This window comes from Rhopalosiphum padi, chromosome 2 (genome assembly GCF_020882245.1).
Source record: "Rhopalosiphum padi isolate XX-2018 chromosome 2, ASM2088224v1, whole genome shotgun sequence".
NCBI classification, from domain to species: domain Eukaryota; kingdom Metazoa; phylum Arthropoda; class Insecta; order Hemiptera; family Aphididae; genus Rhopalosiphum; species Rhopalosiphum padi.
Window position 1 is genome coordinate 84,734,927 of NC_083598.1, and position 26,073 is coordinate 84,760,999.

Sequence of the window (26,073 nt, forward strand, 5' to 3'; positions counted from 1 at the left end):
AAAACTATTAAGCAAGTACTTGTAACTGTGTCATTGATCGTCTCACATTTTAAACATTCATCTAAATTCATCTAAAGCAACCAAAGCACTCCAGTTCATACAGAAAAATACAAAACAACCAGAAACAAAATTGATACAATCTGTAATAACAAGATGGAATTCTGTCTATGTCATGATTGAACGACTTATTGAAGTTACTAGTTAGATAAATTATCAGTATAGTACTTAATAGTTAATGATTGTTCTACCACAAACAGAATCACTGCAATTATGTTGTAGCTCTGTGAGTTTAAATGGGTACTATTAGAGCAACTAGTTAAAGTACTTAGGCCTTTTGATCTTGCTACCAAAGTATTGTCAACAACTAAAAGCCCAACTATTTCAACTGTACGACCTCTTTTTAAAAGCATAGTTCATAATTTTTTATTATTAATGATTCTGACCTACCAGAAATTAAAACATAAAAAAAATCTTTGATAATGGAGTTAAAATCAAAATCTTTAAATGAAATATTACACGATGATGCAATATTAGTTTTAAATATATATTCAATTTCAGATCCATGATATAAAAATGTTTTCAATAAAAATAATTAACACATTAAAACATTTTATTAAAACCCAGATCAATGATAAAGAAGATTCAATTGATAATATTAATCAATCAAACTACAGTGAATCTGTTTTTGATATATGTTTCCTCAAGATAATAACAGTGCAGAAGTTAACCAACAAAATGAAATAGATAAATAGGTATGTAAAATTAAATTAAAAAACTGTATTGACAAAAAAGGTATCCAAGTGTTTCCAGACTGGCTAAAAAATATTTATGTATTCCCTCAAAATTCTACTCCATCAGAAAGAGCATTTTCTACAGCGGGAAACATAATAAGTTCCAAAAGGAGTTGTTTGACTGGTGAAACCGCTAAATGGTTGATTTTCTTATCCCACAGGTCACAACACTAAAATACATACCTAATATTTATTATTTTATTTTTAGATTAATTGATGTAAAAAAAAGAATGTGTGTAGTTTTAACTTTATACTTAATTAGCAAAAGTAATAAATAAATGATACAAGTTAGTAAACGTAAATAATAAATATTTTATTTTTTATTATTTCTGGTGGAATGGATCCAGATTGACAGATTGATGAAACATTTGCCAAGCACTATACAATACCAATTAATAACCCTAATGTTGCACTATTTAAATAAAATAATAAATTCAATCATATAATTAATTAAATCTAATATACAAAAGTAATTTTATCTATGATTATATTTAAAATTTAAATCTGATTAATACAAGTTATGTATCTTTATACTAAAGTATTATAGTATATATATATATATATATATATATATATTATTATAAAATATATATAATGTTTTGTATTAGTATTTAATATTTTAATTTAAATCTATGTATTATATTAGTTTGTTAATATTTTTTTATTTTTTGAAGTTCTGAAATATTATAATTATCTATATTTGGACAATGATGATAATATGTGTATTATAATAAAATATAAATAATTTTACATTACACATTTACTGGTTACTTAACTGTATATTAAAATACAAGGCTGAACATTAACGAGTTAATAAGTTTAAAGTTAAGTTAATTTTAACTTATTAACTTAACTAGTTACGTTTGGATTTTCATTGACTTAACTATTAACTTCCTAAATTTATTTTTTAATTAACGCGAAATTAACAATTCATAATTCATTTTAAGAAATAAGTTAAGCTAATTTATTATTTTTTTTTCACTATTTCAGTCGTTTTCATGTCAAAAAATATTTTATTGTGAATTTATTTAGAAAACGAAACGAAAAAAAATTAAATAAAACACATACTATATAGAAATACTGTATGTTGTATGAAGTATAAGCATTATAGTCTATAATTTAGTTGTGTGTTGATAAGAAATAAAGTACGCTAACAAATAAAAAAAATAACTTTTTTTTTAACTTCATAAAAAGTTTAAAAAAATTTTTATTAACTTTTAACATTTTCTTATTGATGCAGATTAACTTAACTTAACTTAACTGAGTTAAAAAAAATCATTAACTTGCCCAGCCTTAATAAAATATCCTGATTTCATGTCAAAACTAATATGTAATAATATGGTGCTTGATACAATCATAGGCGTGCGCAGACTTTAATTTCCGGTCGAGCCTGGAAGAATTAGTGCCCCAATACTTGAACAGTGCCCCTAATTTTTTTTTGACACATTAACATACTAGGTACATATGTACATTCTAATTGTAATAATTGTAAATTTAAAACTGTATAATATGTATATACCTATACAAATAGAATCAAATTGTACGTGCAATGTGCATATGACATTAATGTACTAAACATAAGTACTTGTATATTTTTTAAGTTAAAAATAAAATTACATATTATATTAATACATATTTTATGCATGTTTTTATATCTAACTATACATATTAACTTAGTAGGTAATATATAAATGAGTAATTATGTAATAATTGAATGAAATGAATTTTCTTATTTTCCATAGGCAATAAGCCATTGTCTACACTATAGAGTATAGAGTATAAACACTTTAGTACTTCTTTAGTCATAGTAGGTACATATTTTGACATTTAGTGCACAATGTTTTAGTCAGATAAATAAATCAATAAAAACTATGTGGTGGTACACAAATATTTTTATTTTATTTCACTATTACGACAAATACAATTTGATCTCCACGAATATAATGATAGAGTTAAATATAATATACACAAATTTGAAATATTACTACGCCCCTAAAAAGATTCCGCTCGTCCGGCTCACTCCGTGTGCACGCCTATAGATACAATACATATTTGTACAGCCAGTTTTTAAAGTAAAAATAATAATAAATATGTTTAAATGTTTTTTAAGATGAAAATAATATTTATTAATGATCCAAATACTTTTTTAGTTGAGCTACAATAACTTTTTCGAGAAAATAAATTATTTGTCAAATTAATAAAAAAAATTATACAGCCTAAATAATATTAATTATTTGTTAATTATGTATTTTCTTTAAGTGAATAAGTATTTATCTATAGTATTAAATTAAAATCTTTGATGTAATAAATAATTTAATTAGTTGATTAAAAAAAAAAGATGTATAATGATCTTGTATTAATTATCAAGAACTTTGAACCAATGAATAATTTTTAATCGTCATATATAGAAAAATAAAAATAAAATTTTCAAAAATTTATAAATAGGTAGCTCGAAAACAATCAACATATTTGGAAATTGAAATATGTGTAGTAATTAAGTACTAGGAAATACTAGTATCACCACTATCACCGACTGGTACTTATTTCCCAAATTATTTTTGTATGATTTCTAACATTTTTATATAATTTTTGCTTATTGTCTTGTGAAAAATTTAGATGTAATAAAATATTCTGTGTACATACTACATATCTAATATACCTACATTTTAGATAAATACAATTATTTTTAATAATAATACTTATTATTATTATTATTATTATTATTATTATAGTTACATACTAACTAGTATAACTATTAAGTTAAAATACAAACAAGAATACAAGATCAATTTTGACAATAGTATCATTCATACAACACTGCTAATTAAATATGTATATAGTACCTATATTATACCTATTACCTACTATATACAAATGTTAATTAATTTGGTTTATCATAAATTATAAACTATTATGTTATGATTATAATACAACCTAAATGAATAAATCACCTAAATGAAAAATACAAAAATAGTATGCTAACAAATAATAACTGTCTATAATTAAAAATATTTTTATGAGTCACTCTGCTCTATTTCACACATATATTATAATAGGTAATTAAGATATAACTCATTAATTACATTGCCTACAATGTTGGTTGATTTTTTTATTTAAGTTACACTTATATTTGTAAATGTTTTTCATTACTTATATACCTAGTTGTCCTAGTTATATCATAATTGTTATGTTTATTTATCATGAATCATGATTAATGATTACCTACATTTTTTTTTACACAGCATCCAAGTTGTGTAAAATATTAAGATACGTATGTATCATAGAAGTATAAAATCTTATCATCCCAACACCAGCCCGGCTAGCTCAGTCGGTAGAGCACGAGACTCTTAATCTCGGGGTCGTGGGTTCGAGCCCCACGTTGGGCGAAGATTTTTTTTCCATAATTATTAATTATTATTTATTAGATTCTAAGCAAAGCATATACTTTTGATAGGTGATAGACTTATTTTTATACTTGGGTAAAAAAAAAACAAAAATCAGGAAAACAGAAATTATTTTGATAACATCGATTTTGTTTTTTCAATGTTAATCGAAAACAAATAATCATAGAAACTTCAAATTTCCACCAAATATTTATATTATTGTTTTCTATTTTACAATAAAGTTTTTAAAATATTTTATTTTTTTTTAAGTTATTTATGGACAATTGGAAATTTTTTTTTTTCTAGAAATGATGTTTAAAAATTATTTGTTAGGTAAAAAGAAGTAAAATGCTTGAAAAATTAATGCAGAGCTTCTCATGCGTTATTAATTATTTCTCAGTTAAAAATTTACATTTAAAGTTAGAATTGTGACAAAATTCATGAAAATTGCTAAAATTAGTAAATTATTTCGTATCTATAAGTTATGAAAATTTACAGGCTTCTGCATAAGTAATTTATACTGAAACTCTAAAATCCAAAAAAATGTTTATGGATAATTATTTTTTTATAAATATTTTAAGTTCTGTTTTGGACAAAATTACTTATTTATAAACGATAAATAACGTTATTTTAATTATTTTTTTTTAATTTAAAAATATTATTCATGGATTTCTATTATATACAATAACATGTTTGATTTATTTATAGTTAGGTACTATAAATCTAATTTTACTATTTTACGATATTTACAGAAAGAAGTGTTTTGATTAAATTGATGATATAATATGGTATAAATAATATTATTTTAATAAATATATATTATTATAATAATTAAATACCAATAATATAATATATTGTATATGCAATATATTCGAAAAAAATTATATCGGAACCTACTATAATATTAAAATAAAAATAAATTACTAATACCTAAAACTACCTATTATATCAAAATCATCTACTAGATGATAATAACAATAATATTTAACTAGATGACATCTAGTGATATAAAGCCTACAAGCCGTAGGTTTTTCGTATAATCGTATACCAGCTGATATATCATTGAATTCAAATTTAACACACTCATAAGTTATAATATAGTTGGCCAATTGACACTAAATGTACAACAGAGTGGTACTCAATTATCTATTTTTTTTAATATTAATATTTAGTTACGTACAGTGTTATTATACTCATCGTTAAAGACCAAATACACAACTAACTATAGATAATCTCTGACACGGATTTGAATGTTTTTACTATTTTCATTGATTACAACAATAGTGTATCAATTATTGATTTTTAATTTGAATATACAATATAATAAAACGGCACAATCGTGTATTTTCACTTTCAAAATTTTTAAATTTAAATCTCTTAAATCTATTCTGTTAGTTCTCTTCGATGTCTATCAAGAACAAAATCTAATTTTCTTAAATTTTTTAGTTTTTATTGTAATGTCGAGGTCTTTTTTTTACTGGAAATTTATGTGTATAATACATTTGAGAATTTTTCAGAGCATATTATAGTTACATACTAAATATTTTATTTATTATACATAAGGAAACACTTTATTTTTTTTTTAATGCAAATCGAATTTACGTATAACCTACACATTATAATATCTTATATTTGATGAGTAACGACGACCATATTACAATAATATTTACCGGCAATGACGCAGGCGCAATTGTTGAACAATTGGCGGACGAGCGTGGTGGCCGCCAGCGTGGCGTACGACACGAACAGGCAGACGGTGTGCGCGATCAGGTTGCCCGAGTGGACGGTGACGCGGAGCTCGGGCAGCACGGCGTATATGAGCAGCGTGGCGGCCAGGAAAATCGTGCCGACCACGAAGTAGGCGCCGTACAGTATCTGCCGGAACTTCAGCGGGCCGGCGGCGTCCGCCACGCCGGCGGCCAGTCGGCAGGCGAGCATCACGCCCGTGTACGTCGTATTCGTCTCGGCCTGCATCGCGTCCACACAGTAGTCGTCGCGCTCGATGGGCAACAGGCCGCCGTCCACCAGCACGCGGCCGTCCGGCAGCAGCCCGTAAGTCGCCTGCAGCTTTTTCGTGGTCGCGACGCCGGCATTTTTCACGTCTCCGCCGAGCAGGTACCAGCCGCGGGGACCGCAGTTCGGCGGCTTCAGGCCGTAGAAATAGAGGTCCTTACCTGGGGACGAGATATAAGCGCGTTACACACATTGCGTACCTATATATACGGGCGGGACCGTTTTCCTCCAAAAATGAGATACCTAAGTACCGGTTTCTCCGCCGTTCGTTTTCCTCTAAATAAATAGAACGACGTTCAACATTTGCGCTTTCCTCCGCCCGTGACCGAATGGCGTTTATTTTCCACCAGATATTTAAATCGTTATACTAAAATAATTGATTTTATCTGTTTTACTTTAATTTATTAAATTATTAAACAATTTATAATTTTATTTATATTCTATATGAATGTATACTTTTAGTTTAAAAATTGATATTTTCACGACGATTTTTTTTATTTTAGTTTATTTCATATTTAATGTTGACACATGTCCCATACATTATATATATATATATATATTTATTCTTGGCAGAAAATTATAGTTAGCCTAAACAAATTAATAAAAGGATAACGATGAATAACGATTGAAAATGAACAGAGAAGAAATATAGTATATCTCATTTTTGTAGGATAATATTTATAGTAGAATTTTATATAATGAACAAACAAATAACACTGACACTAAAATAATAAGAAAAATATCACAATGTGCAATACTACTTAGTAAATATTGTTAACTCATGCGAATGCGTTATATTACATTGCATCAATGAAAAAAATATATGCAAGATGCATTCGGGACATTTATTATTAGATTTACTAACAATTGAAAACAGTATTTCCTACCTAAATTGTACGGGCAGCAATCAGGATATGAAAAGGAAAAAAAGGTCAAACTTGCAGACCACCTGTGTGGCGGTAAAACGATTTCACTATACATTGTTACTGAAACGACCAAATATGATATTATGTATAGATAATGCTAAGTCACATACATTTTGTGTTATATTTTTATATTTATTTAAATTATATTAATGTATATCATTATGTCCCGTCCATATGGCATGGGCTTACCTAATCGGTATTTTTGAGAAACGGCTATCCGTCGTACGTAAAATATGATAATGTATCAAATTTCGATTACACAAAATGGTAATGGATAACATAGGTACCCACTAAAATATAGAACGGTGTGAATATTTTCATAAGTACTATAAAAAATAGGCAATAGTTAATAGCGTAAAATTAACCTTTATAATTTTTTAAAAAGTCATTGTATATGTAGTAAAAAATAATTATATAAGTACCTATGTAAAATTTTCGAGACCCCGTGAAAATTTTTTTTTTTAATAACAACAAAAAAATGTTTAAAATGTTTAATTATCTAATTCTATCAAAATTCTAATTTAAAATATCTATAAAAGTTATTAAAATATTTTCTAGATTTTTTTGGTTTCAATATTAACTATACATACTTCCTTAATATTTAATAAATATTTAGTTACAAAATAATTTTACAAATTTTGTTTTATTTAAACCTCAAATGTTAATATTAATAAAAAAAATCATTACATATATCTATATAATTAAAAAATTCAAAATCTTTTGAACATTTTACCGTGTACAGAAAATTGTATAAACATTTGAAGACAATTAAATGTATCTATGATTATTCATTATTTGTATTACTGCCAAAAAATTATAGCATTTCTCGTGTTAACATTTTACGCTTGAAAATTAGTTTAATGTTCTATGATTCTATATAATACATTTTTTACTGGAGTATAAACATTGTTTAGCTTCGAGATAAATACATTTTTATGAGTGTTTAAGTTCAAATTTTAACGACAATCGATATTCAAACATAAATTAACGATTTCTGATTTCTCCTTCAACAATTTTTGTAATTTAAAAAACATTAACTGTTGAAACGTGAAACCTTAAATTATATTAGCCATTAGGTACCAAATCATTATTTCCTGTAAACAACAACATTTTTAAAATATTTAGACTATTTTTATGTTATTAAGTGATATGTATTTTTAATTTTCATTTAACGATTAGTGTGTTTGTTGTAATTCAAAAACTATATTTCATAAGTGCTTGAAACTTTACTTTACCTATACTGCTTAATGCTTATATTATTATTTATCATTCAAAATAATAATTAGATAGTTTAAAGTTATCTATTTATATTTTATACCACAAACCTATTCACACCGTTCTACTATACATCGGTATTTCACTTAAATAATATTATTTAAAAATTACAAAATAATATTATAATTATTAATATTTAATTTATGAAATTTGTTTTGGACAAAATTTAGTTCAAATTAGCACATAAAAACTATTTATAATCAATGATATTACTAATATCAATATATGAAATTATATTACAATCAAATATTCTTAGACACGTATATCCGATCAGAATCATTTTTTACATATGCACTGATTTATCATTAAATTTTAACTGCACATCAATTACAGAAATCTACTCAATGATTCAAGACCTTCTATAAAGCAGAAAAACTTTTTTGCGTTTTTATAAGATAATTTAAAAAGTAAAAATTGAATATTATGAAACTTATATAGACTGTTTCAACAGCAAAATGCATTAATATAATATTATGTGAAATAGTTTATTGAAATCATTAAATCAATTATTGAAAATTGAAATATTATTGATTTCAAATGATAATAGTTATTAAATGTCAAAAATAATATCACTAAATCTATATCTGGATTATAAAATATTTCCACGAAGTTTATGGCTATTTAGTATACATCAAATATTATATAAAACGATAACCATATCGTTTATTAAAAATCCCGACACAATAGATGTGATCGAAAACATCGATTGCGGTATACTGTTTACAAAACCATCAATATCTATCTACATATTAGATCGTAGAAAAAATATATATTAAAGGAATATAATAGAGGCGTCATTTATGGGGCGGCTGCAAGATATATATTGTTACCCCTATTTTTTTCTTATATGTTTTATTGACCTGTCATAAAATTTACAAACGCGCCGACAGCCAATGCATTTTAGTTGAAATATATTTTGTTAACCATGCACAATTCGTTAAATATATATATATATTATGTAACTACTTTCTAAATGTTATGTATACAGTAGTCTCAAAAGTCCCGTATCGCCCTTTTTATCTCCGTGGAAAATAAATATGTCAAAATGTAAATTTTTCAAAAGCTATCTATAAAAAATGTATACCATTAAATTTAAATTTGGTTATTATTCTTGCAAAACTGCATTTAAATATTATATTGATGTGTCACGGCCTTACAAGGATATTTGTGGTGGTGATGCGGGACTTTTGGGATATATACAATAGAACCTCGATTATCCGAACTAGTTGGGACCGCACCTAGTTCCGAAACGCTTGAGTTTTTTAAATACTATAATATACTATATATAGTAATTAGTATTTACATACAACATACTTAATAATATGTAGGTAACACATATTAATATATATTTGAATCACTCGTGGTTATATGTTAATCATGCATATTATGTAATACATTAATGTGCACATAATAAATAATAATTCTATGTATTAATAATAACACGTGTAAGTAGGAATAATAATATAATAAATTATAAATTATATCATATTATTATATTATTATTGTTAAAGAATAATTATTGTATATTATATTTGTATACAAATAGTATACAATATGTCAGTATAGATTTATTATTAATAATATAGAATTATTATGCATAAATTATATTCATGACTAACGTGTACGTATTATGCTATAACGCGCGTTGATATTTGAATAATCGATGTTCTGCTGTATAGTGAACAAATGTATATTATATGCACGACAAAAGCCATTTCCGACCTTCCAGATATTTCATTGGAATAATAATATTATATACCTATGTAGATATTATTGTAATACTTTATTCTGTACCGATGACATAGTATTATATTTGTATAACATAGTCGACGAGTAAACTGATTGAAATACAATTTAGCCGATATTTGATCATAACGTATTTATTATTTCAACGAAGAACGTTTATACATATTATGAATGTATATAATACTGCGAATGACCGCAATTGGTGAGTGCTGACAGTCACCGGTTAATGTCGTCATAGACCAAAGTCATTGGTGAATGTTGGCATATTGATTAAGTTTGTACTGTTTGTAAACATTTACTAGCGAATGTCGACATTTATATAACGATATTGGCGAATGTTGGTAATGCCGATATTATTTAATCTGATCTTATCTAATATTCTAGTACCTACCTATACACGATGTAATTGCAAAACAAAGTGCACCACAAAAAAGTGTGGTTGTAGAAATGTTTGCATTTTATGCAGTTCAAAATATCATGAAAGTTTGTCATGTTGCAATAAGTTTGTACAATTTTCGCCGTTTTTTTTAAAATAATAATTTTTGTAAGGCAAAATAATCATAATTTAAATCAATAATAAAGGTATAATATTGTTCAGTAATAATAGTCATAATTAATAAAAGTAATTGTTAATATTTATAACTAAACATATCATTTCTATTTTATACTATTGTCTGTAGTACTATACTGTAATATTATGCGTGCGTATACGTAACCTATGTCAACATTAACCAAAACCATGTTGAGTATGTTATTATTGACCAAAATCTTAATGTAAATGTCAACCATCCACTAGGACATGTTTATATATTATTTTAATTTTTCAACATTCACCAATTTAGTAGGCGTATGTCGACATTCACTAGGTGATTCACTCGCCAATTGCGGACATTCACAGTAACATATATATACCTATAATATGAAATGTATAGAATATATATATAATATGTTGTATTGATTAAATGCACCTCTAAGTATATACCTACACATTCATATCTAAAGGTGAAATCGGTAGTATTTTAATTCGCTAAAATATTAAATAAATCTATAAAACGCGCTTCAATACTGCATAATATACACAAACCACTGAAAAAAATGGGCCTCTTGCGACGTGGAATAAAAATTGCTATCTCAAATTTTGCGCCGCAAAAAGCAAAAAAAAACCGCCTCTGCAAGCTTTGGCACCAAAACATAATAATAATATATAATATCAACATTTCCTTTACACGACTATATAATATCGACTACGGGGGGGGGGGGGACACTCACGCCGCAGTTCTGTGCCGTTGGCGAGTTTCATGTGTATGGCCGCGGTGGCGTTGACCACGGACTGCACTTTGCCGCACCCGATGACGCCGCTCTTGTTGTGCTGGTACGCGAGCATGAGTCCCTTGCCGCAGCACTTCGGCACGCACGTCATCCTCGAGCACGGCCGGCACACCAGCGCCACGTACGTGTACGTGGCCAGCGTCTCGTTATTGACGGCGGCCGGGGTCGTGCTGGTCGTGGTCGTCGTGGACGTCGTCGTGCTGGTAGCGGCCGCCTTGTTGTGCGCACGCCCGTTGCCGTTAACCGTGACGCCGTCCACCAGCGACACGCGGTCGATGCAGTACTCGGCGCTGGAGAACGTCAGCCGCCCGTAAACGCCGGACGACCGGGTTTCCTGTCCGAACATGACCAGCTGCCCGTCGTCCAGCACCGCCACGTCGTCGTCGATGACGGTCATCTCCCGGGCGCCCATGTCGCACGGCATGCGGCCATCCATGTCAAACATCCGGCCGTCCGGATCGAACTTCTCGGACAGGTTCGAAGACTGCAGGAACTCCATGTATGGCGGTATCCACCTGCGCAGAAATCGGACGTGAATTTTCGGTTCTCGCGATTGTGTACGAGTAATAATATGACGTTAAACTGTCAAACGAATCCAAATCGTGTTTAGAATACTATCGTGAGTGGGGTGGGCTGATCGAATATTATATACGCAGCATTATGTACAGCGCAACAGTACCTCCTAATCGTGGGGAATTCGGTTACGGTATACCCATTTTTTTGTTGCAATGTATCCAAATGTTAGTTTTTAAACAGATTTGTTACATGCTCGAGACTCGAGCAAAAGCGAGTGTATTATACGGCCTAACTAACTCGTCGAGTTAAGAAATTAAAATCCGCTCGAGTCAGTAATATTATATGCATATTGCTTGCACGAATTGCACGCGGCACATGACGATAAAAACTACTTCGCGAGTATACGTATTTATAAGCATTACCGACCAGGGAATCGAGTTGCTGTTGGAGACGGAGAACGCAAAGTCTGCCGGTGCGGTGGCCGCAGCCGAGTCGTCGTCCGACGACCAAGCGTACGACTCGTGCTGGCCCTTGTCGTCCGCCACGAAGCCCGTGCACGAGAACGTGTCGATCGCCAATATCATGTCCCTTGGACAGCATTTCGTCACCTTGGCACCGACGATGGTGGCCGCCGGACAGGACGCCCACGCCACGATCCATACGGTCACGTACGCTCGGGCTATCATTGTACTACTACTACTACTACGGCGACGATATAGATCCGAACCGAATACAACGGATCACGTTCGAGCGGTAGCTTTCGATCACTTCCACGCACTTTTGCTGCCACTGCACCATAGTTTCTAGAAAACGAAAGTTCACGATTAAGAAATATTTAAAATTATTCTTATACACGACCGTGTCGAAAATAAATAATTAATTATTTTTTAACGTTTACATAATATTATAAGATATAGGAACGATATTCAAATGACATGGCGGTATGTGCACGTGCAATATATAACGACAGGCTGACAACATCACACTAATATGATTATAATATTTAAAAAACAAATACAATTTGAAGTATTATGATAAATATTTAATACTACGTGTTCCATAAATATCACATACGTACTAGAGATCGATCACGAATATCGAAATTGTAATTAAAAACTACTGACGTGACATCGCCTGATGATAGGTTGTTATATTTTGTTATAATCCGTCGACAATCAGTGTTCACCTCATTTTATTTAGGTAAATTATAATAAACAATATTATTTATTTAAGTTGGTGTAAGTATAGAGCAATACAAAGTATACAAGTAATTATCCGCTATATGCTATACAATAAATAGGTGTCCTATAATAATACCTACGTATAGACCTCGAATTTAGATCACTATTATTGATATGCTAAATTTTAAATCAATAATAAACCATTGCATTTGAATTATTAATCTAAACATTCTAAACGGAGATGGTCTTTCAACCAATATTACTAAGATCTAAGTAAGTAGTAAGTATTTATTTTACTAATTGTATAGTAATTTATTTTACTATTAGCAATACGGTAGGTAATTTTTATCGAAAACATCGTCTTTATTATAAATTGAATTATCATGATAGTAGGTACCTATATTATATTATATATTTTATTATTTCATAAAAGAAATAATATAATATTTTTTTTATTATTATTAATAACTTTTTAGTTAATACCAGCTAATAATAAATTGATATATTAATATAAAATTAATATAAAAAATACGTTGAAAATTTCATTAAGTAGGTATAGTAAAATATTATAATAATATACAATATAAAAGTTTCAAATCCGCATGAACAATACTTTTTAACTCAAACCAGGTATCGAAATATACATACAGCAAAATGAGTTTCCTGTTTCTATTTACATAATATAATATGTATGACGTATGACACGGATTACAATAGTAATTTTAACATTTTAACTTAAATCATTACTATTGATGAAAGAGTAATTTTTAGCAATTTACATCTGGTTTTATGTTATGTATCAAATAATATTTAAATAAAATAAGCAATAAGCCGTATCAACCAAAATAAATTAACAATGCAAAACATAGGATATGTATACATTATATCTTTATGCGAGTCTCCTAGGACCAGGATGTTGATGCACCGCAATGTATATTAATAATAAACTAAAAAGTATAAAAATATGAACACGTTATTGTTGTAGTAAATTGCATCACAAGCATGGCGTGTACCTTATCGTACAATAACAATGTTATATAAATGGAAACTTGTTCCGTGACCACACACTGCAGTGATATTATTTTATATTTTGTATTTTAAAATATTATTGTTTATTATAAACGTAGATACATATCATAAACATAATATGGACGATGATGGGAATAAGCGTCGTGACTAAATGAATATTTGACCACAAAATAGTTGTTCGATAAATATTATCAAATTACCTAGCTAATGTATGTTATTATTACTATTAAAACTATTCTATGCACATATTATAAATAAGTTAACTTAGAGGTAACCAAAACCAACTAATATTAGACTCGTTAAATAAAAACATAATTATATAGCTGCGCTAAAAACCACGTCAGTAAAACTGTTACAATTGGCCGAATTTTGCAGGTTAAACGATACATATCGAATGTGGCGTATCGTAATCGTCTTATACTCTAATGCGGACTAATTAGTTCATTTATAATTCATGTACCTATACGATCATATGTACAATACTTATACAGATGATACGCTGAAAAGTACACGAATACTTCTTTTTTTTTAGAATTCTTTTTTTAAAGTTTCAGACTCAACCATACATTAGAAAAGAGTACAGCTATTTTAGTAATATTGTATTGTAATATGGTACAGTACATGGTATTGAAAAAAAAAAAATTATACCTCAAACATTACGATATTAGTAAATATATTTATATTTTTTTTTACGACGGGTATTTTATTATTTTTATAGACATTAATTTTGTCTAAACGATAGAACAATCATTTTAATTTTTAACCCTGACCATTAATACGCACGATATAAATACAACTTATTAAAATGTAAAATTTAACTGTAAACGAATTAAAAATCTAATTTATATTTTAAGTTCCAATACGTTAGTATATTCCTATATTTCCTATACTCCAACAAGTATATAAATTAAATGAGTTTGTTAAATGATTTTTATAAAAAAAAAAAGAAGAAGAATATTTCATTATATTGATTTCAGAATTTGGTACTCTCATAATTTTTATCTATATGTTTAGTTCGTTAAACGTATTATATATTTCTAAATATACCATACAAATACTATATTATATTTTTATATTTTAGAAATTATAATATAGCAACAACGAAAAATGTTGACAATAAAATAAACCACGTCGTTATTATAACTCTTAACAATTAATACCGACGAATTATTATATTATAATTTTTTTTAATTAAAACTAAGATTATTATTAATTAATAAAGCAACTTATATATTCTAAAAAAATACATTATTTTATATGTGTTAAATGTTAATTAAGCTTTACATATTTGGTATATTTGTGCGTATCAATTATTATACACGAAATAATGTGGCCGATGAATAAAATATAATGAGTCATATCTATAGGTCAAAAATCAATCCATTATTATTTTTAATTTGTTGAAGTCATTGGAAACATTTAATGATTTTTTTGATCTGTTTAATTTACTCGACATATTAATATAATTCTAAAAAATATGATTATTTGATTTGTTAGAACACATAAATGTCAGTTCGATAAAATTGTGTAGAGAAAATAATAGTATAATACCAAACACATTACGCGATGTCGTGATATTAAATATTAATGCCAGAATATTCTTTTAAAAGCCTGAATCCAACACCAAACGATTTTACGATATCTACCATGATAATACGGCTTCATCTATGCAAATTCAAAAACAAGTATTACCTATCAAATGAATATTTTTTTACTAAAAATAATTCGAAGCGAACCACGTAATTATTATTATTGTATTAAAACTAAAATTATTGTTAATAAAGCAACTTACCCAATCTAAAAAAATAATTGTTAAATGTGTGTTAATTAAATTGTATATATAATATAATATGTGCACATAAATTATTATACACCAAATAAAATATAATGAATCATATCTAAAGGACAAATATCCACCTATTATTAATTTTAATCTGTTTGTCATTGGAAATATTTAATGATTTTTTTATTTGCCGGTTTAATTTACACGAAATATTAATATAATTTTATAATAAAGATGATTATTTGATTTGTAAGAACACGTGATAAATGTCAGTTCTATAAAATTGTTCGGAGAAAAAAATAATAAGTATATCAAACATACTATATGTGATATTATATAATATTAAATATTAATGTCTGAATACTTTTTTAAAAATCTGAATCCAAAACCACGCGATTTTACGATATCTATATACAGTATGATAATACGGCTTAATTTATGCAAATTCAAAAACAAGTACCTAAAAACTTAACGTTGTTTAGCTAAAAATAAAACAAAAAGAACCACATAATTATTACCTTTAATAATAATATCTACATATTATTATCATTGTAATAAAATTAAAATTATTATTAATAAAGCAACATACCCAATCCAAAAAAAAAAATTGTTCTATGTGTGTTATATGTATATATTATATTTGTGTTTTGTGTATATAATATACTATTATATTATACAAAATAATGTGGCCGATGAATAAAATATATTGTTTTATATCATAGCCTTATTAGCCTATAGGACAAATATCCACCCGTTATTGTTTTAATCTGTTTGAGTCATTGGAAATATTTAATGTTTTTTTTTATCTGGTTTAATTTACTTGAAATAATAATATAATTGTGATAAAGACGATTATTTGGTATGTTTGAACACGTGATAAATGTTAATTCGATAAAATTGTATAAAAAAAAAAATAGTAACAAATTATGCGATATCGTCATCATTAATGACTAAATGTTCATTTTAAGGCCCTTACACGCTAGGCCAATATTATTCACGTGCGGACGCGATTATAATTTACCGCGAACATTCGCTTAAAATTTTACAGCTTGTATTAGATTAGACCATTAACACTATATAATTGTATTTTGGATTTCCGTCATTGTCCACAAAGATTTATGTCGGAATCTGAAACTATACGGTCTTATACGATATCAAGTTCAAGTATGATATAGTATAGCTTCGTTAACAAATTTATGTTCAGTAAAAATTCAAAAACAAATGACAAATTAACAGTATAATAAGCTTATAAGCCTTACAAGTATACAGCTATAAGTGCAATCACAATTTTTACTCGGTAGCGGGAGGAGGGTTGCCTGGAAAAATTACTGTCATACAGATTCGCCCTTCCAACGCCATCGCTGTACTATTTCAAATATTATTAGTTAAATACCATATCTAAATATATCTTATATGTAAATTATGTTTTAATTATTTCGTACAAAATATCATTTTATATTTTTTTTTTTACATCAAAATGTATGTATTAAACATAAGTAGTAACATATTTTATATTCTTTATAAATATACTAAAATAACAATCCAAAAATTATATATTAATATTTTAATTTCTATAAACTTCATAGGCGTACGCACGGGCGGGGCAAGTTAGACAGCTGCCCTTCAAGTGAGTTAATTTTTATTGTTCATATAAAGTATATAAATTGCTACAAATATATAGTAAGGCAATCTTATATCTGGAATCATGAGTGATTTAATAAATTATCTTTGGAAATACCTACAATAATAATTGACAAGGACTGTGTGACCCAAAATTCTGCCGCCGCCGCCTCTCTTCCCTGTCAGCAAGGTCTGCGTACGCCTATTATAAACATATATATTATATATATAGGTACTCGTGTAGTTGTCTATTAAAGACAATTATTGTTTTACATGTATCAATAACATAGTAAAAATATTTTATAAATTAAAATGAAATAACGTCTTATTTATTTGTCTCACTCAATTAAATAGTTTTAGAAAATTATTTTAATATTTCGTCGCCAATTATTATTTATTTTTTAAGATAACATGTTTTATACCATACAGAATTATCAATGAGGCAGTGAATATATTATCTTATACACCGTTAAATTACGCAGCCATTATTTTTTATTCTGCGTATACCAGAAAAAGTCTTTTCATAAATACCTATCTTTGACAATTCTATGTACAATAAAAATTATACTGTACCTAGCAACATTGAACGCTAATATTGTATTATATTTATATGTATATTCTGTACAAAAATATCTAAAGTCAATAATGTATCATTTTCAAAATATCAGCTACCTTAATAATTATTAATACATGCATTTTTAGAAAAAACTATAATCAGTATTATCTAATTTCGAAGTAAAAAAGCAGTAATTGACAATTATAACAAAAAGGCGAAGGATTCTTAAATCCCAATGACTCGATCGTTTCCGAGCTGGTCGAACGAAAACTATTGGTTTTAAACATAAGTGTATATTTTTATTTAAAAAAAAAAAAAAAAAAAAATGGTTGCAGTGGCGACACACGTTCAACTGCGTATTACTTCATAAAAGGACCAGTATAGTTTTTGTCGTTTTCAAAGAAAAACGACAAAACGATGTGTGACGAATCCAGCACAGTGGATATCATTCGATTGATCTCCGAACACCATTCGACCAAACACAAAAACATACCTTTTAAATAACACATATATATTATATACACAGCGACCATGCTGGGCATCCGCTTGTCACACCCACATCGGCCCTAATAATTTATTACTTTATATAGTGGTAGTTTGTCGATATAAGCGTGTAAATTCTTTGGTGTTTTTTTTTTTCATTTTGCTTTGGAAATTATTTTAAAATAAATTACGACGCATTTCGAGGGTTATCTTGTACCTGCGTTAACCATTCTCTGCGCATTGTTATACTACATGCATTGTAATATTATTGTGAGGGAGTAAAGATTTCTTGGTCTGAATACCGAGCGCTGAATTTATCACAATTTATTCTTGTAAGAATAAATACCATCGAATAAAAATACATGTCGATGAAATTAAATTGGTATACTCATAAAAATAAAAAATAAATTAAATCATTCGATACTTTCAAATCAATTTTTAATTAAATCTTTTCAGTTCTCAAACTGTACAACATCGTGGTCTAAATTAAATCAAAATAAAATAGTCCAAAGTTTATACATTCTAGTTGTTTATAACGTTAATTTTATATAATCAATAAATTTGTGTCTCGAGGTCGAAAACGAGATTAGATACGCGTTGATTGATATTCCGATGGTTATATTGTTGCTTTTATTGTTTTTGATTTTACATATTGTTATTTGCCATGTTTTCGTTTTGGGCGTCGCCCGAGTGCGTCCCGTTATCTTATCGCACCTTTTTAATAGCCCTAGCTAGTGCGTCAGTAATGTTATCGTTTATAATACCTATAGGTACTATAACGGTACCCATAATATTACCTTATGTTAGTTTACATTTGAAATATAGTCCGTAATTCATACGCAGGTATTTATTGTTCGTAAATAACATTACCTTCTTTGAAATATTAAAAAAATTCAAATAATAAACGCAAAAAATTTGATTCAAACTTCTTATCAAATAGGTATCTAAAAAATAGATCGGAAAAACATTTAATTTAAAAAGATCCCAAACTGAACGAATGTTTATATTCGATTCTGTGAAAATTATAGCATTGAAAAATCGGGTGCACCGTACTGCGCACGCATTGTGGCCATTTTATAATACATTATCGTATTTTATTAACTCCGCACATAAGTTTTTGTTGTTAACACTAACTCGGAACATAAATCTTTTATTTTTATTCGAATATAATATGTTAAAATAAAAAAAAAATAATTAAATAAAAATAATATTAGAAAAGTTATACCAGAAACAGCATAACCATAACGACGTACTAAGATTTATATCAATTATTTTAAATCTATAGGTAGTTATAACTAAATACTAATTATCTAATAAAAATAGTAATTATCAATACATACAACAAACATCGTCGTTGTCGGTATAAAATTAAATGTAAATTATAATTAAATATTATTCAACGAAGTTAAACTTTTTACAAACTAACCATTAATCGATACACAATAATGATTAGACATGACTTGCACTTTGTAGATATAGTAGTTTAATTTCAACTTGGTTTTACACCGATATTACAATATCTTTATTTATTTTATGACATGCGGACGTTTGGTGTTAAAAATATTTCTAGAATGCGGAGCTACGATGCGTTCATTTTTTCGACCGTGCGAAAATATGGTGCACGCGGAACTACGGATTCACAAAATATTTTTTATTTATTTATGGTGCGTCCAAAAAATAAACAAATAATATAAAAATATAAACATTAAATTATAAACATTTTAAAATATTAGTACACTCATCCGACATTTTAAAAATGGTTGTAAGTCAAAACGATTCAATAAATATTAATAATTAAATATTTTTAGAGTATAAACCACTTCACCTCGTTATGGTGTACCTGGGTAATTACTTATTATTATAAATGAACTAAGACGCCCTCGGCTATATAAAAGTATGACCTTTTTTTTCTTGGGATATACTCAGATACTCTAAACATTAAAAATAAGGGTTATTTCGAACTCGAGAAACTCCCTTTAATTTATTATCAAAATTCTAATAATTTAATCTCTTTTATAAAACCAAACTTTAAAATAATAGTAAATAAAAAATAATAATAACAATATTCACGTTACAATTTATAAATAACTAATAAGTAAATAATAATCTCATCGTATCATATTTTGTCAATTAAAAAGCTTGTAAAATATTCATACGTGATTTTTAAAAATTAATTTAAATATTTAGTGTTATACCCATTAAAAAGTTAGAAATTAAAAAGCAAATTGTTATGCGCATCATTTTTTATGAGTTGTGGTTTGAAATTAGTATTTTTGGTTTTTGGGACTTCTTGAATTTTTTTAGCAATATAAGGGCTCAAAAGATTTTGTGAATCGCTTTTATAATATATCATACTGACAACGGGGAGCCCTCTAAAATCGCTCCGGAGAAATATATCTTATAGATTCGAAAAACAAGAATCAGTTCTGCTTTTCTACGTATAATATTACGCTATATAAAACGTTGTGTCCGCGGCGTCCATAAGCGCCATTTTAAGGGGGCTTGGGGGGGCTAAGCCCCCAAAATGGTTTAGTTTACATCCCCTTCTACCTTTTTATATCTCAGGGAGCATACACACATGCGTACATGCGTGCAAATTATAATAGCCCCCCCCCCCCAAAAAAAAATTTAAAACTCAAATTGCGCCTATGATGGTGGCGTTTATACGATGGGTACCTGCACGGCACTTTACATTAATAATATTATGTTCATATCACATATACTATAATATAATATTTATTATATTCATAATCATTATAGGTGTACCGCGTACGCCGATATCCGTGAACGCTCATATACGAGATTATGCTATGTACACACCGTTTTGCCCTGCAGTTCGGGCGACTACTATTAATGTAATACATTGTTATCGTCGGAGACTATAATATTATGCACGCGCGTACGTATACACGAATGCGAGTAATACATATTATAATATTCAACTGTATACTGTGTATATACCGACTACACATGTTAGATATATACACGTGTATACTCAATTAAACATTTGTACATAAGATAATATTATAAACTAGACCCCGTGCGGCCGTGCTCGTGTGTGTGTGTGTGTGTGTGTGTGTGTGTGGGCGCGTACATTTAAATTCACGGTCATACGTATAGTATACCGTCGAACACAAGACATTTATTATTGTTATTTCTACGAATGTAATTTATTCGACGTGTATGTCTATAGGCTTTACGGGCGGGCGGCTGCCGCGGAATAACAAACAGCGCCTTAGTGGTTTTACCTAGTTTTGTTTGTTTTTTCACTCAGTATATTATACGCGCGCACACTCGCACACTCGCACACGGTCGCTCATGACCGCTGTCCGGTTGAATACGATCATTAATTTGCACGACCGTACGTGCATAATATACGCTTGTGTACGAGCACAATAGTGACGTAATCCGTAAGACGTTTGACACACGCGAAATCCGAGTCAAATTTCGCGGCGGATAAACGGGCGCAACGCCACCGCTGTCAGTATATTATTATATTATAGACTTGAAGCTGCGGGATTTCTATTCCGATCACAAAACTCGATTTCCGGACGACATCAATAAGACGCGTCGCCGACTGCCGTAAACTACCTTGCGCCGCCGACGATCAAGTCTCCGGATCGACCACTTGTATAGTATCAGTGCGGCTCGTTCTCGAGCGCCCTTAACCCTTCCCCGCCCCCCCTCAAAATAAAAAAAATGCCGTCAGCGGTACCTTTCCACTTTATTTTTAACTGCCATGCGTATATAAGTGTACCTACAATGCAGTCGAATGTATTATTCCGACTGTTGGGTCGAATTTCGATAAAAAAAAAAATTATAATCTGATAACTTATATTATAATATGTGTTTATTACTGTGTATATTATAATATATACATTGGAAACTAAATAAAATGTTCTCCTCGTTTTTATTTCTAAAAAAATTATCATAGATATTATCAAATAATGACAAAAAAGAATCGTACGTTATTATTATAATCCCTCATATACTATGAATCAAATTCCAGAAGAGTTTCATAAAAAAAATCGATTTCATTGAAATGTGGTCCTAAATTTTTATTGTTAAAAATGCACGCAAAATAACCATTACGTATACAATAAAAAAAAATCATTTAACAAAGATAACGTTGATTATATTCCATTATGCTTTATTTAATTAATCGAATTTATATAAATACGTAATTCGAAGTAGTCATGTACTCTACTAATTATTCTAGTTATGATAAGTCGTCTTAGATAACAATACAAGCTGCATAAACAGGTGTGAAACGAAAACGAACTGTTCTAGTCAAACGTGTGTATTTGTATGTAAAATACATGCCTACCTACTTGTTATTTTGCATTTATTCTTCTCAAAAAGTCGAAGAACACAATTAAGCATACACGATACACCTATCCCGTCTAGGTTTGTTTTATATAAGGAAGGTACGTCGGTTTTTGTTAAAAATACGCACATTGACAATAGAATTATTTTATAATTTCCGGATAAACTTTCTAGTGAAAATACTTTTATATTCTATTTGTACATTTTAATTAAAAAATTAACGTAACATTCATAGCCAGTAATGCGTATGGTATTCAATTATTATCAACGGTTTCAAGTCGGTTTGACAAAATAGAAATAATTGTAATTAAACTTTCAGACAGTATTATCGTGTTTTTAAGTAGATTTCATAATTATTTTCTACGAAAAATATTGTTACTTAATTCAATTATCTTCCCGAGTTATTATTAATGAATATAACTGCTCTGTGTTCGTATCAAATATAAGCTTGTCACTAAAATATGTATTTATAATTATTAGTTCATTCACACGAGATTAGTGTTAATATGTATATTGTTTACGAATCCAACCCTTAACGCATAATATGCTAATGTCTAATTGTGCCCTTTAGGTATAGATCGTATATTGAAAATAAAGAAACTTTTCAATGCTAAATAATGTTAAATGAATACTAAATGAATAATATCATGTGCCATGTGCTAAATGTGTCGTTACAGTATACTTAATTTACGTACAAATATTGTAGAATGGAAGAGAATTACACAATTAAGTAATATTTCCGTATAGGTATACTAACTATACTATGGCGTCGTGATTAAAAAAGCTAAGCATTAAAATGTTTTTAAAAAAGTCGACAAAACACCTAGTGTAATTTGGTTTTTAAATTGCACGTTGTACGTTTAATAAAAACGTATATATTATTATATAGATATTAAGGTACAGTACTACATGCATAATAATATATCGTAATATCGGTTTATATAAATAATTTAATATACAAAACACAAACCGGTTATAAAACCACTTAATTAATAGTGTAAAGCTGTAAGTATAGTCATCGTGTGAAATAGACAATTTGTGATTAGGTTACATTTTATACAGGGAAGTAGTAATATTATACGATGAACAACCTGCACAATATGTACACGGTCAAGGAGAAGATCTTGAAAATAGATTTGATGAACCGCGTATTTAGCAGAGGTAATGTGGTCACATAATATGAATTTTTCAGGGTCGGTAACTGAAAATACAAAGTAAACACAATACCTATGTATATTATAATGTAATGAATAATACTAAATTGTCGTTAAAACAATGTAAATTTATAAAAATCAAAAATGATGTTCAATGCAAAGATCCTAAATAATATACACGATCGCTTATATAAAAAAATATGACAATCCCGATGTCATATCGTATAGGTGCTATATACCCGTGGTTCATTGTCAAAAATAATAATAATAATAATGCCCAAACCCCCTAACCCAGTATAATTATGTATATATAATAGATAACGATTTCAAAAGGTATCAGATATATGAATAAAAAAATCTCGCATTTCACTGTTATACGTTTGTGTAACTATTTAATGTCACCACTACTACTCCTTTAATGCACAATATTATTATCTAGCTACTAACTGGTACAAGTTTACTACAAAATACAGCATCAACCCGTGTGATGTAGTGTGTATACACACGCGCAAACACGAATCGATTCCAAACATAATAATATTAATACGTCGACCGCAAACAAAGGCGACGAATAATCCGATCGCATGTTTTATATAGCGTACGCCAAAGCTTATATTTTAACATACACAATATTATAAAATATTATTTACTATTGGTTTAAGGTAATGTTATTGTTACTACTACCTTGGACGCGAAAAAGAGTGCTTATCGCTAGCTGTTCATCGCGCCGGCGATTCTACTCGTTCGTCGACTGTCAGCAAACGGTCGCGTGTTAACGAAATTATTTTACGAGCAAAGTTATGTGTTATGATAACAGTCGCGTGCGACCGGTACGGACTGAGTTTGCTAGGCAGAACCGATTACGCGACCGGCTAGAAAACGATAGTATTATTTTGATATCGTAAAACGCCGAAAGTGTTCTCCGCGGTTTACGCTATACGCCGGCTCCGATCGTCGTCGGATCACTGACGCGGCCGTGGCTCGCGAATCGCCTCCCGATTGCGTGTCCGGTTGAACTTAACCAAGCCACGCCTACTGGTCCAAATATAACTTAAAACCGTATAGAATCATAGTTAATGTCATATTATGTTTAATAATATTATTGTCGTAATTATAATTTTATTTTTACCTATTCTTGTAGTTCCGGGACGACGCAATTTCTTTTGCATTTGCGGTGTTATTTGCAGCCGATCGTCTCTCGACTACACTTTTCTAGTTGAATTCCATCACAACCATAATAGCGGTTATTTTTTCCTATACATATATTATGTATATGAAAACACAACACATGCCTACGCTGAATAATGCTTAAAAAATGTGTACAAAAATTATATTCAAAAGTATAGGTAAGTAAATAAAATAATAATATTATAACAGCCTCGGCCGCTCCCCACTTAATTTGATTTGATTATAAGTCACACAATCTGAGTATATATAAATAATAAAATAGATAACGGAATCTAGTTAATTCGCTTACAAATTACAAATACAGTGTACAATCAATTAATATAATTATTGTAAATTAAAATTTTCAAAATGATGTGTAATATATTTTATTCGTTTAAATTGTAATTAATTTGTATTTTCTATAATTGTATGTACATTATACATATACACATATTATGAACTATAGGGTGAAATTGTAACTTGTATCATTATAATTATAACTACAAGTTACAGTATAAATAGATAGGTATATATAGGTACTTATATAGTTTTATATTGTACTCACTGTTGATTTCTGAATGGGTTTCGTATTTTTATATGCAAGTGTAGATTGACCTTGTAGAACTCGAGCGCTTTAAATATGTAATATAATAATATATACTTATAATAAACATGATATACCGAATTTGAAATAAAATAACGCAGCTTAAAAAGTTTCAAGTAATAACGTAATGGTGAGAAATGGGAAATTGTATCCTAACATTTGGTTATTTGTAATAGGTACCAATCAACGAT

General features: G+C 28.7%; 1 protein-coding gene and 1 non-coding gene across 5 annotated transcripts in view; one reads left to right on the forward strand and one right to left on the reverse strand.

Moving 5' to 3' along the window:
• Positions 1-25,091, reverse strand: part of LOC132920651 (probable G-protein coupled receptor Mth-like 3) — a 40,763-nt gene extending 15,672 nt beyond the window's left edge. Inside the window, exons 1-5 of one of the 4 annotated variants that reach the window (XM_060983203.1) lie at positions 24,796-25,091; positions 17,715-17,794; positions 12,406-12,782; positions 11,404-11,978; positions 5,845-6,348 (exon numbers count right to left, since the gene is read on the reverse strand). In XM_060983203.1, the coding sequence (XP_060839186.1) occupies positions 5,845-6,348; positions 11,404-11,978; positions 12,406-12,665 (1,339 nt within the window). In that variant the 5' untranslated portion in view covers positions 12,666-12,782; positions 17,715-17,794; positions 24,796-25,091. Of the gene's footprint in view, positions 1-5,844; positions 6,349-11,403; positions 11,979-12,405; positions 12,783-17,714; positions 17,795-24,792 lie in introns of all 4 variants that reach the window. The other 3 variants (XM_060983202.1, XM_060983201.1, XM_060983200.1) reach the window with 3 other exon arrangements.
• On the forward strand, positions 4,105-4,177 carry Trnak-cuu (transfer RNA lysine (anticodon CUU)). Its single transcript has one exon. It is a non-coding gene; the product is annotated as a tRNA-Lys (tRNA).
• Positions 25,092-26,073: the final 982 nt, after the last annotated feature.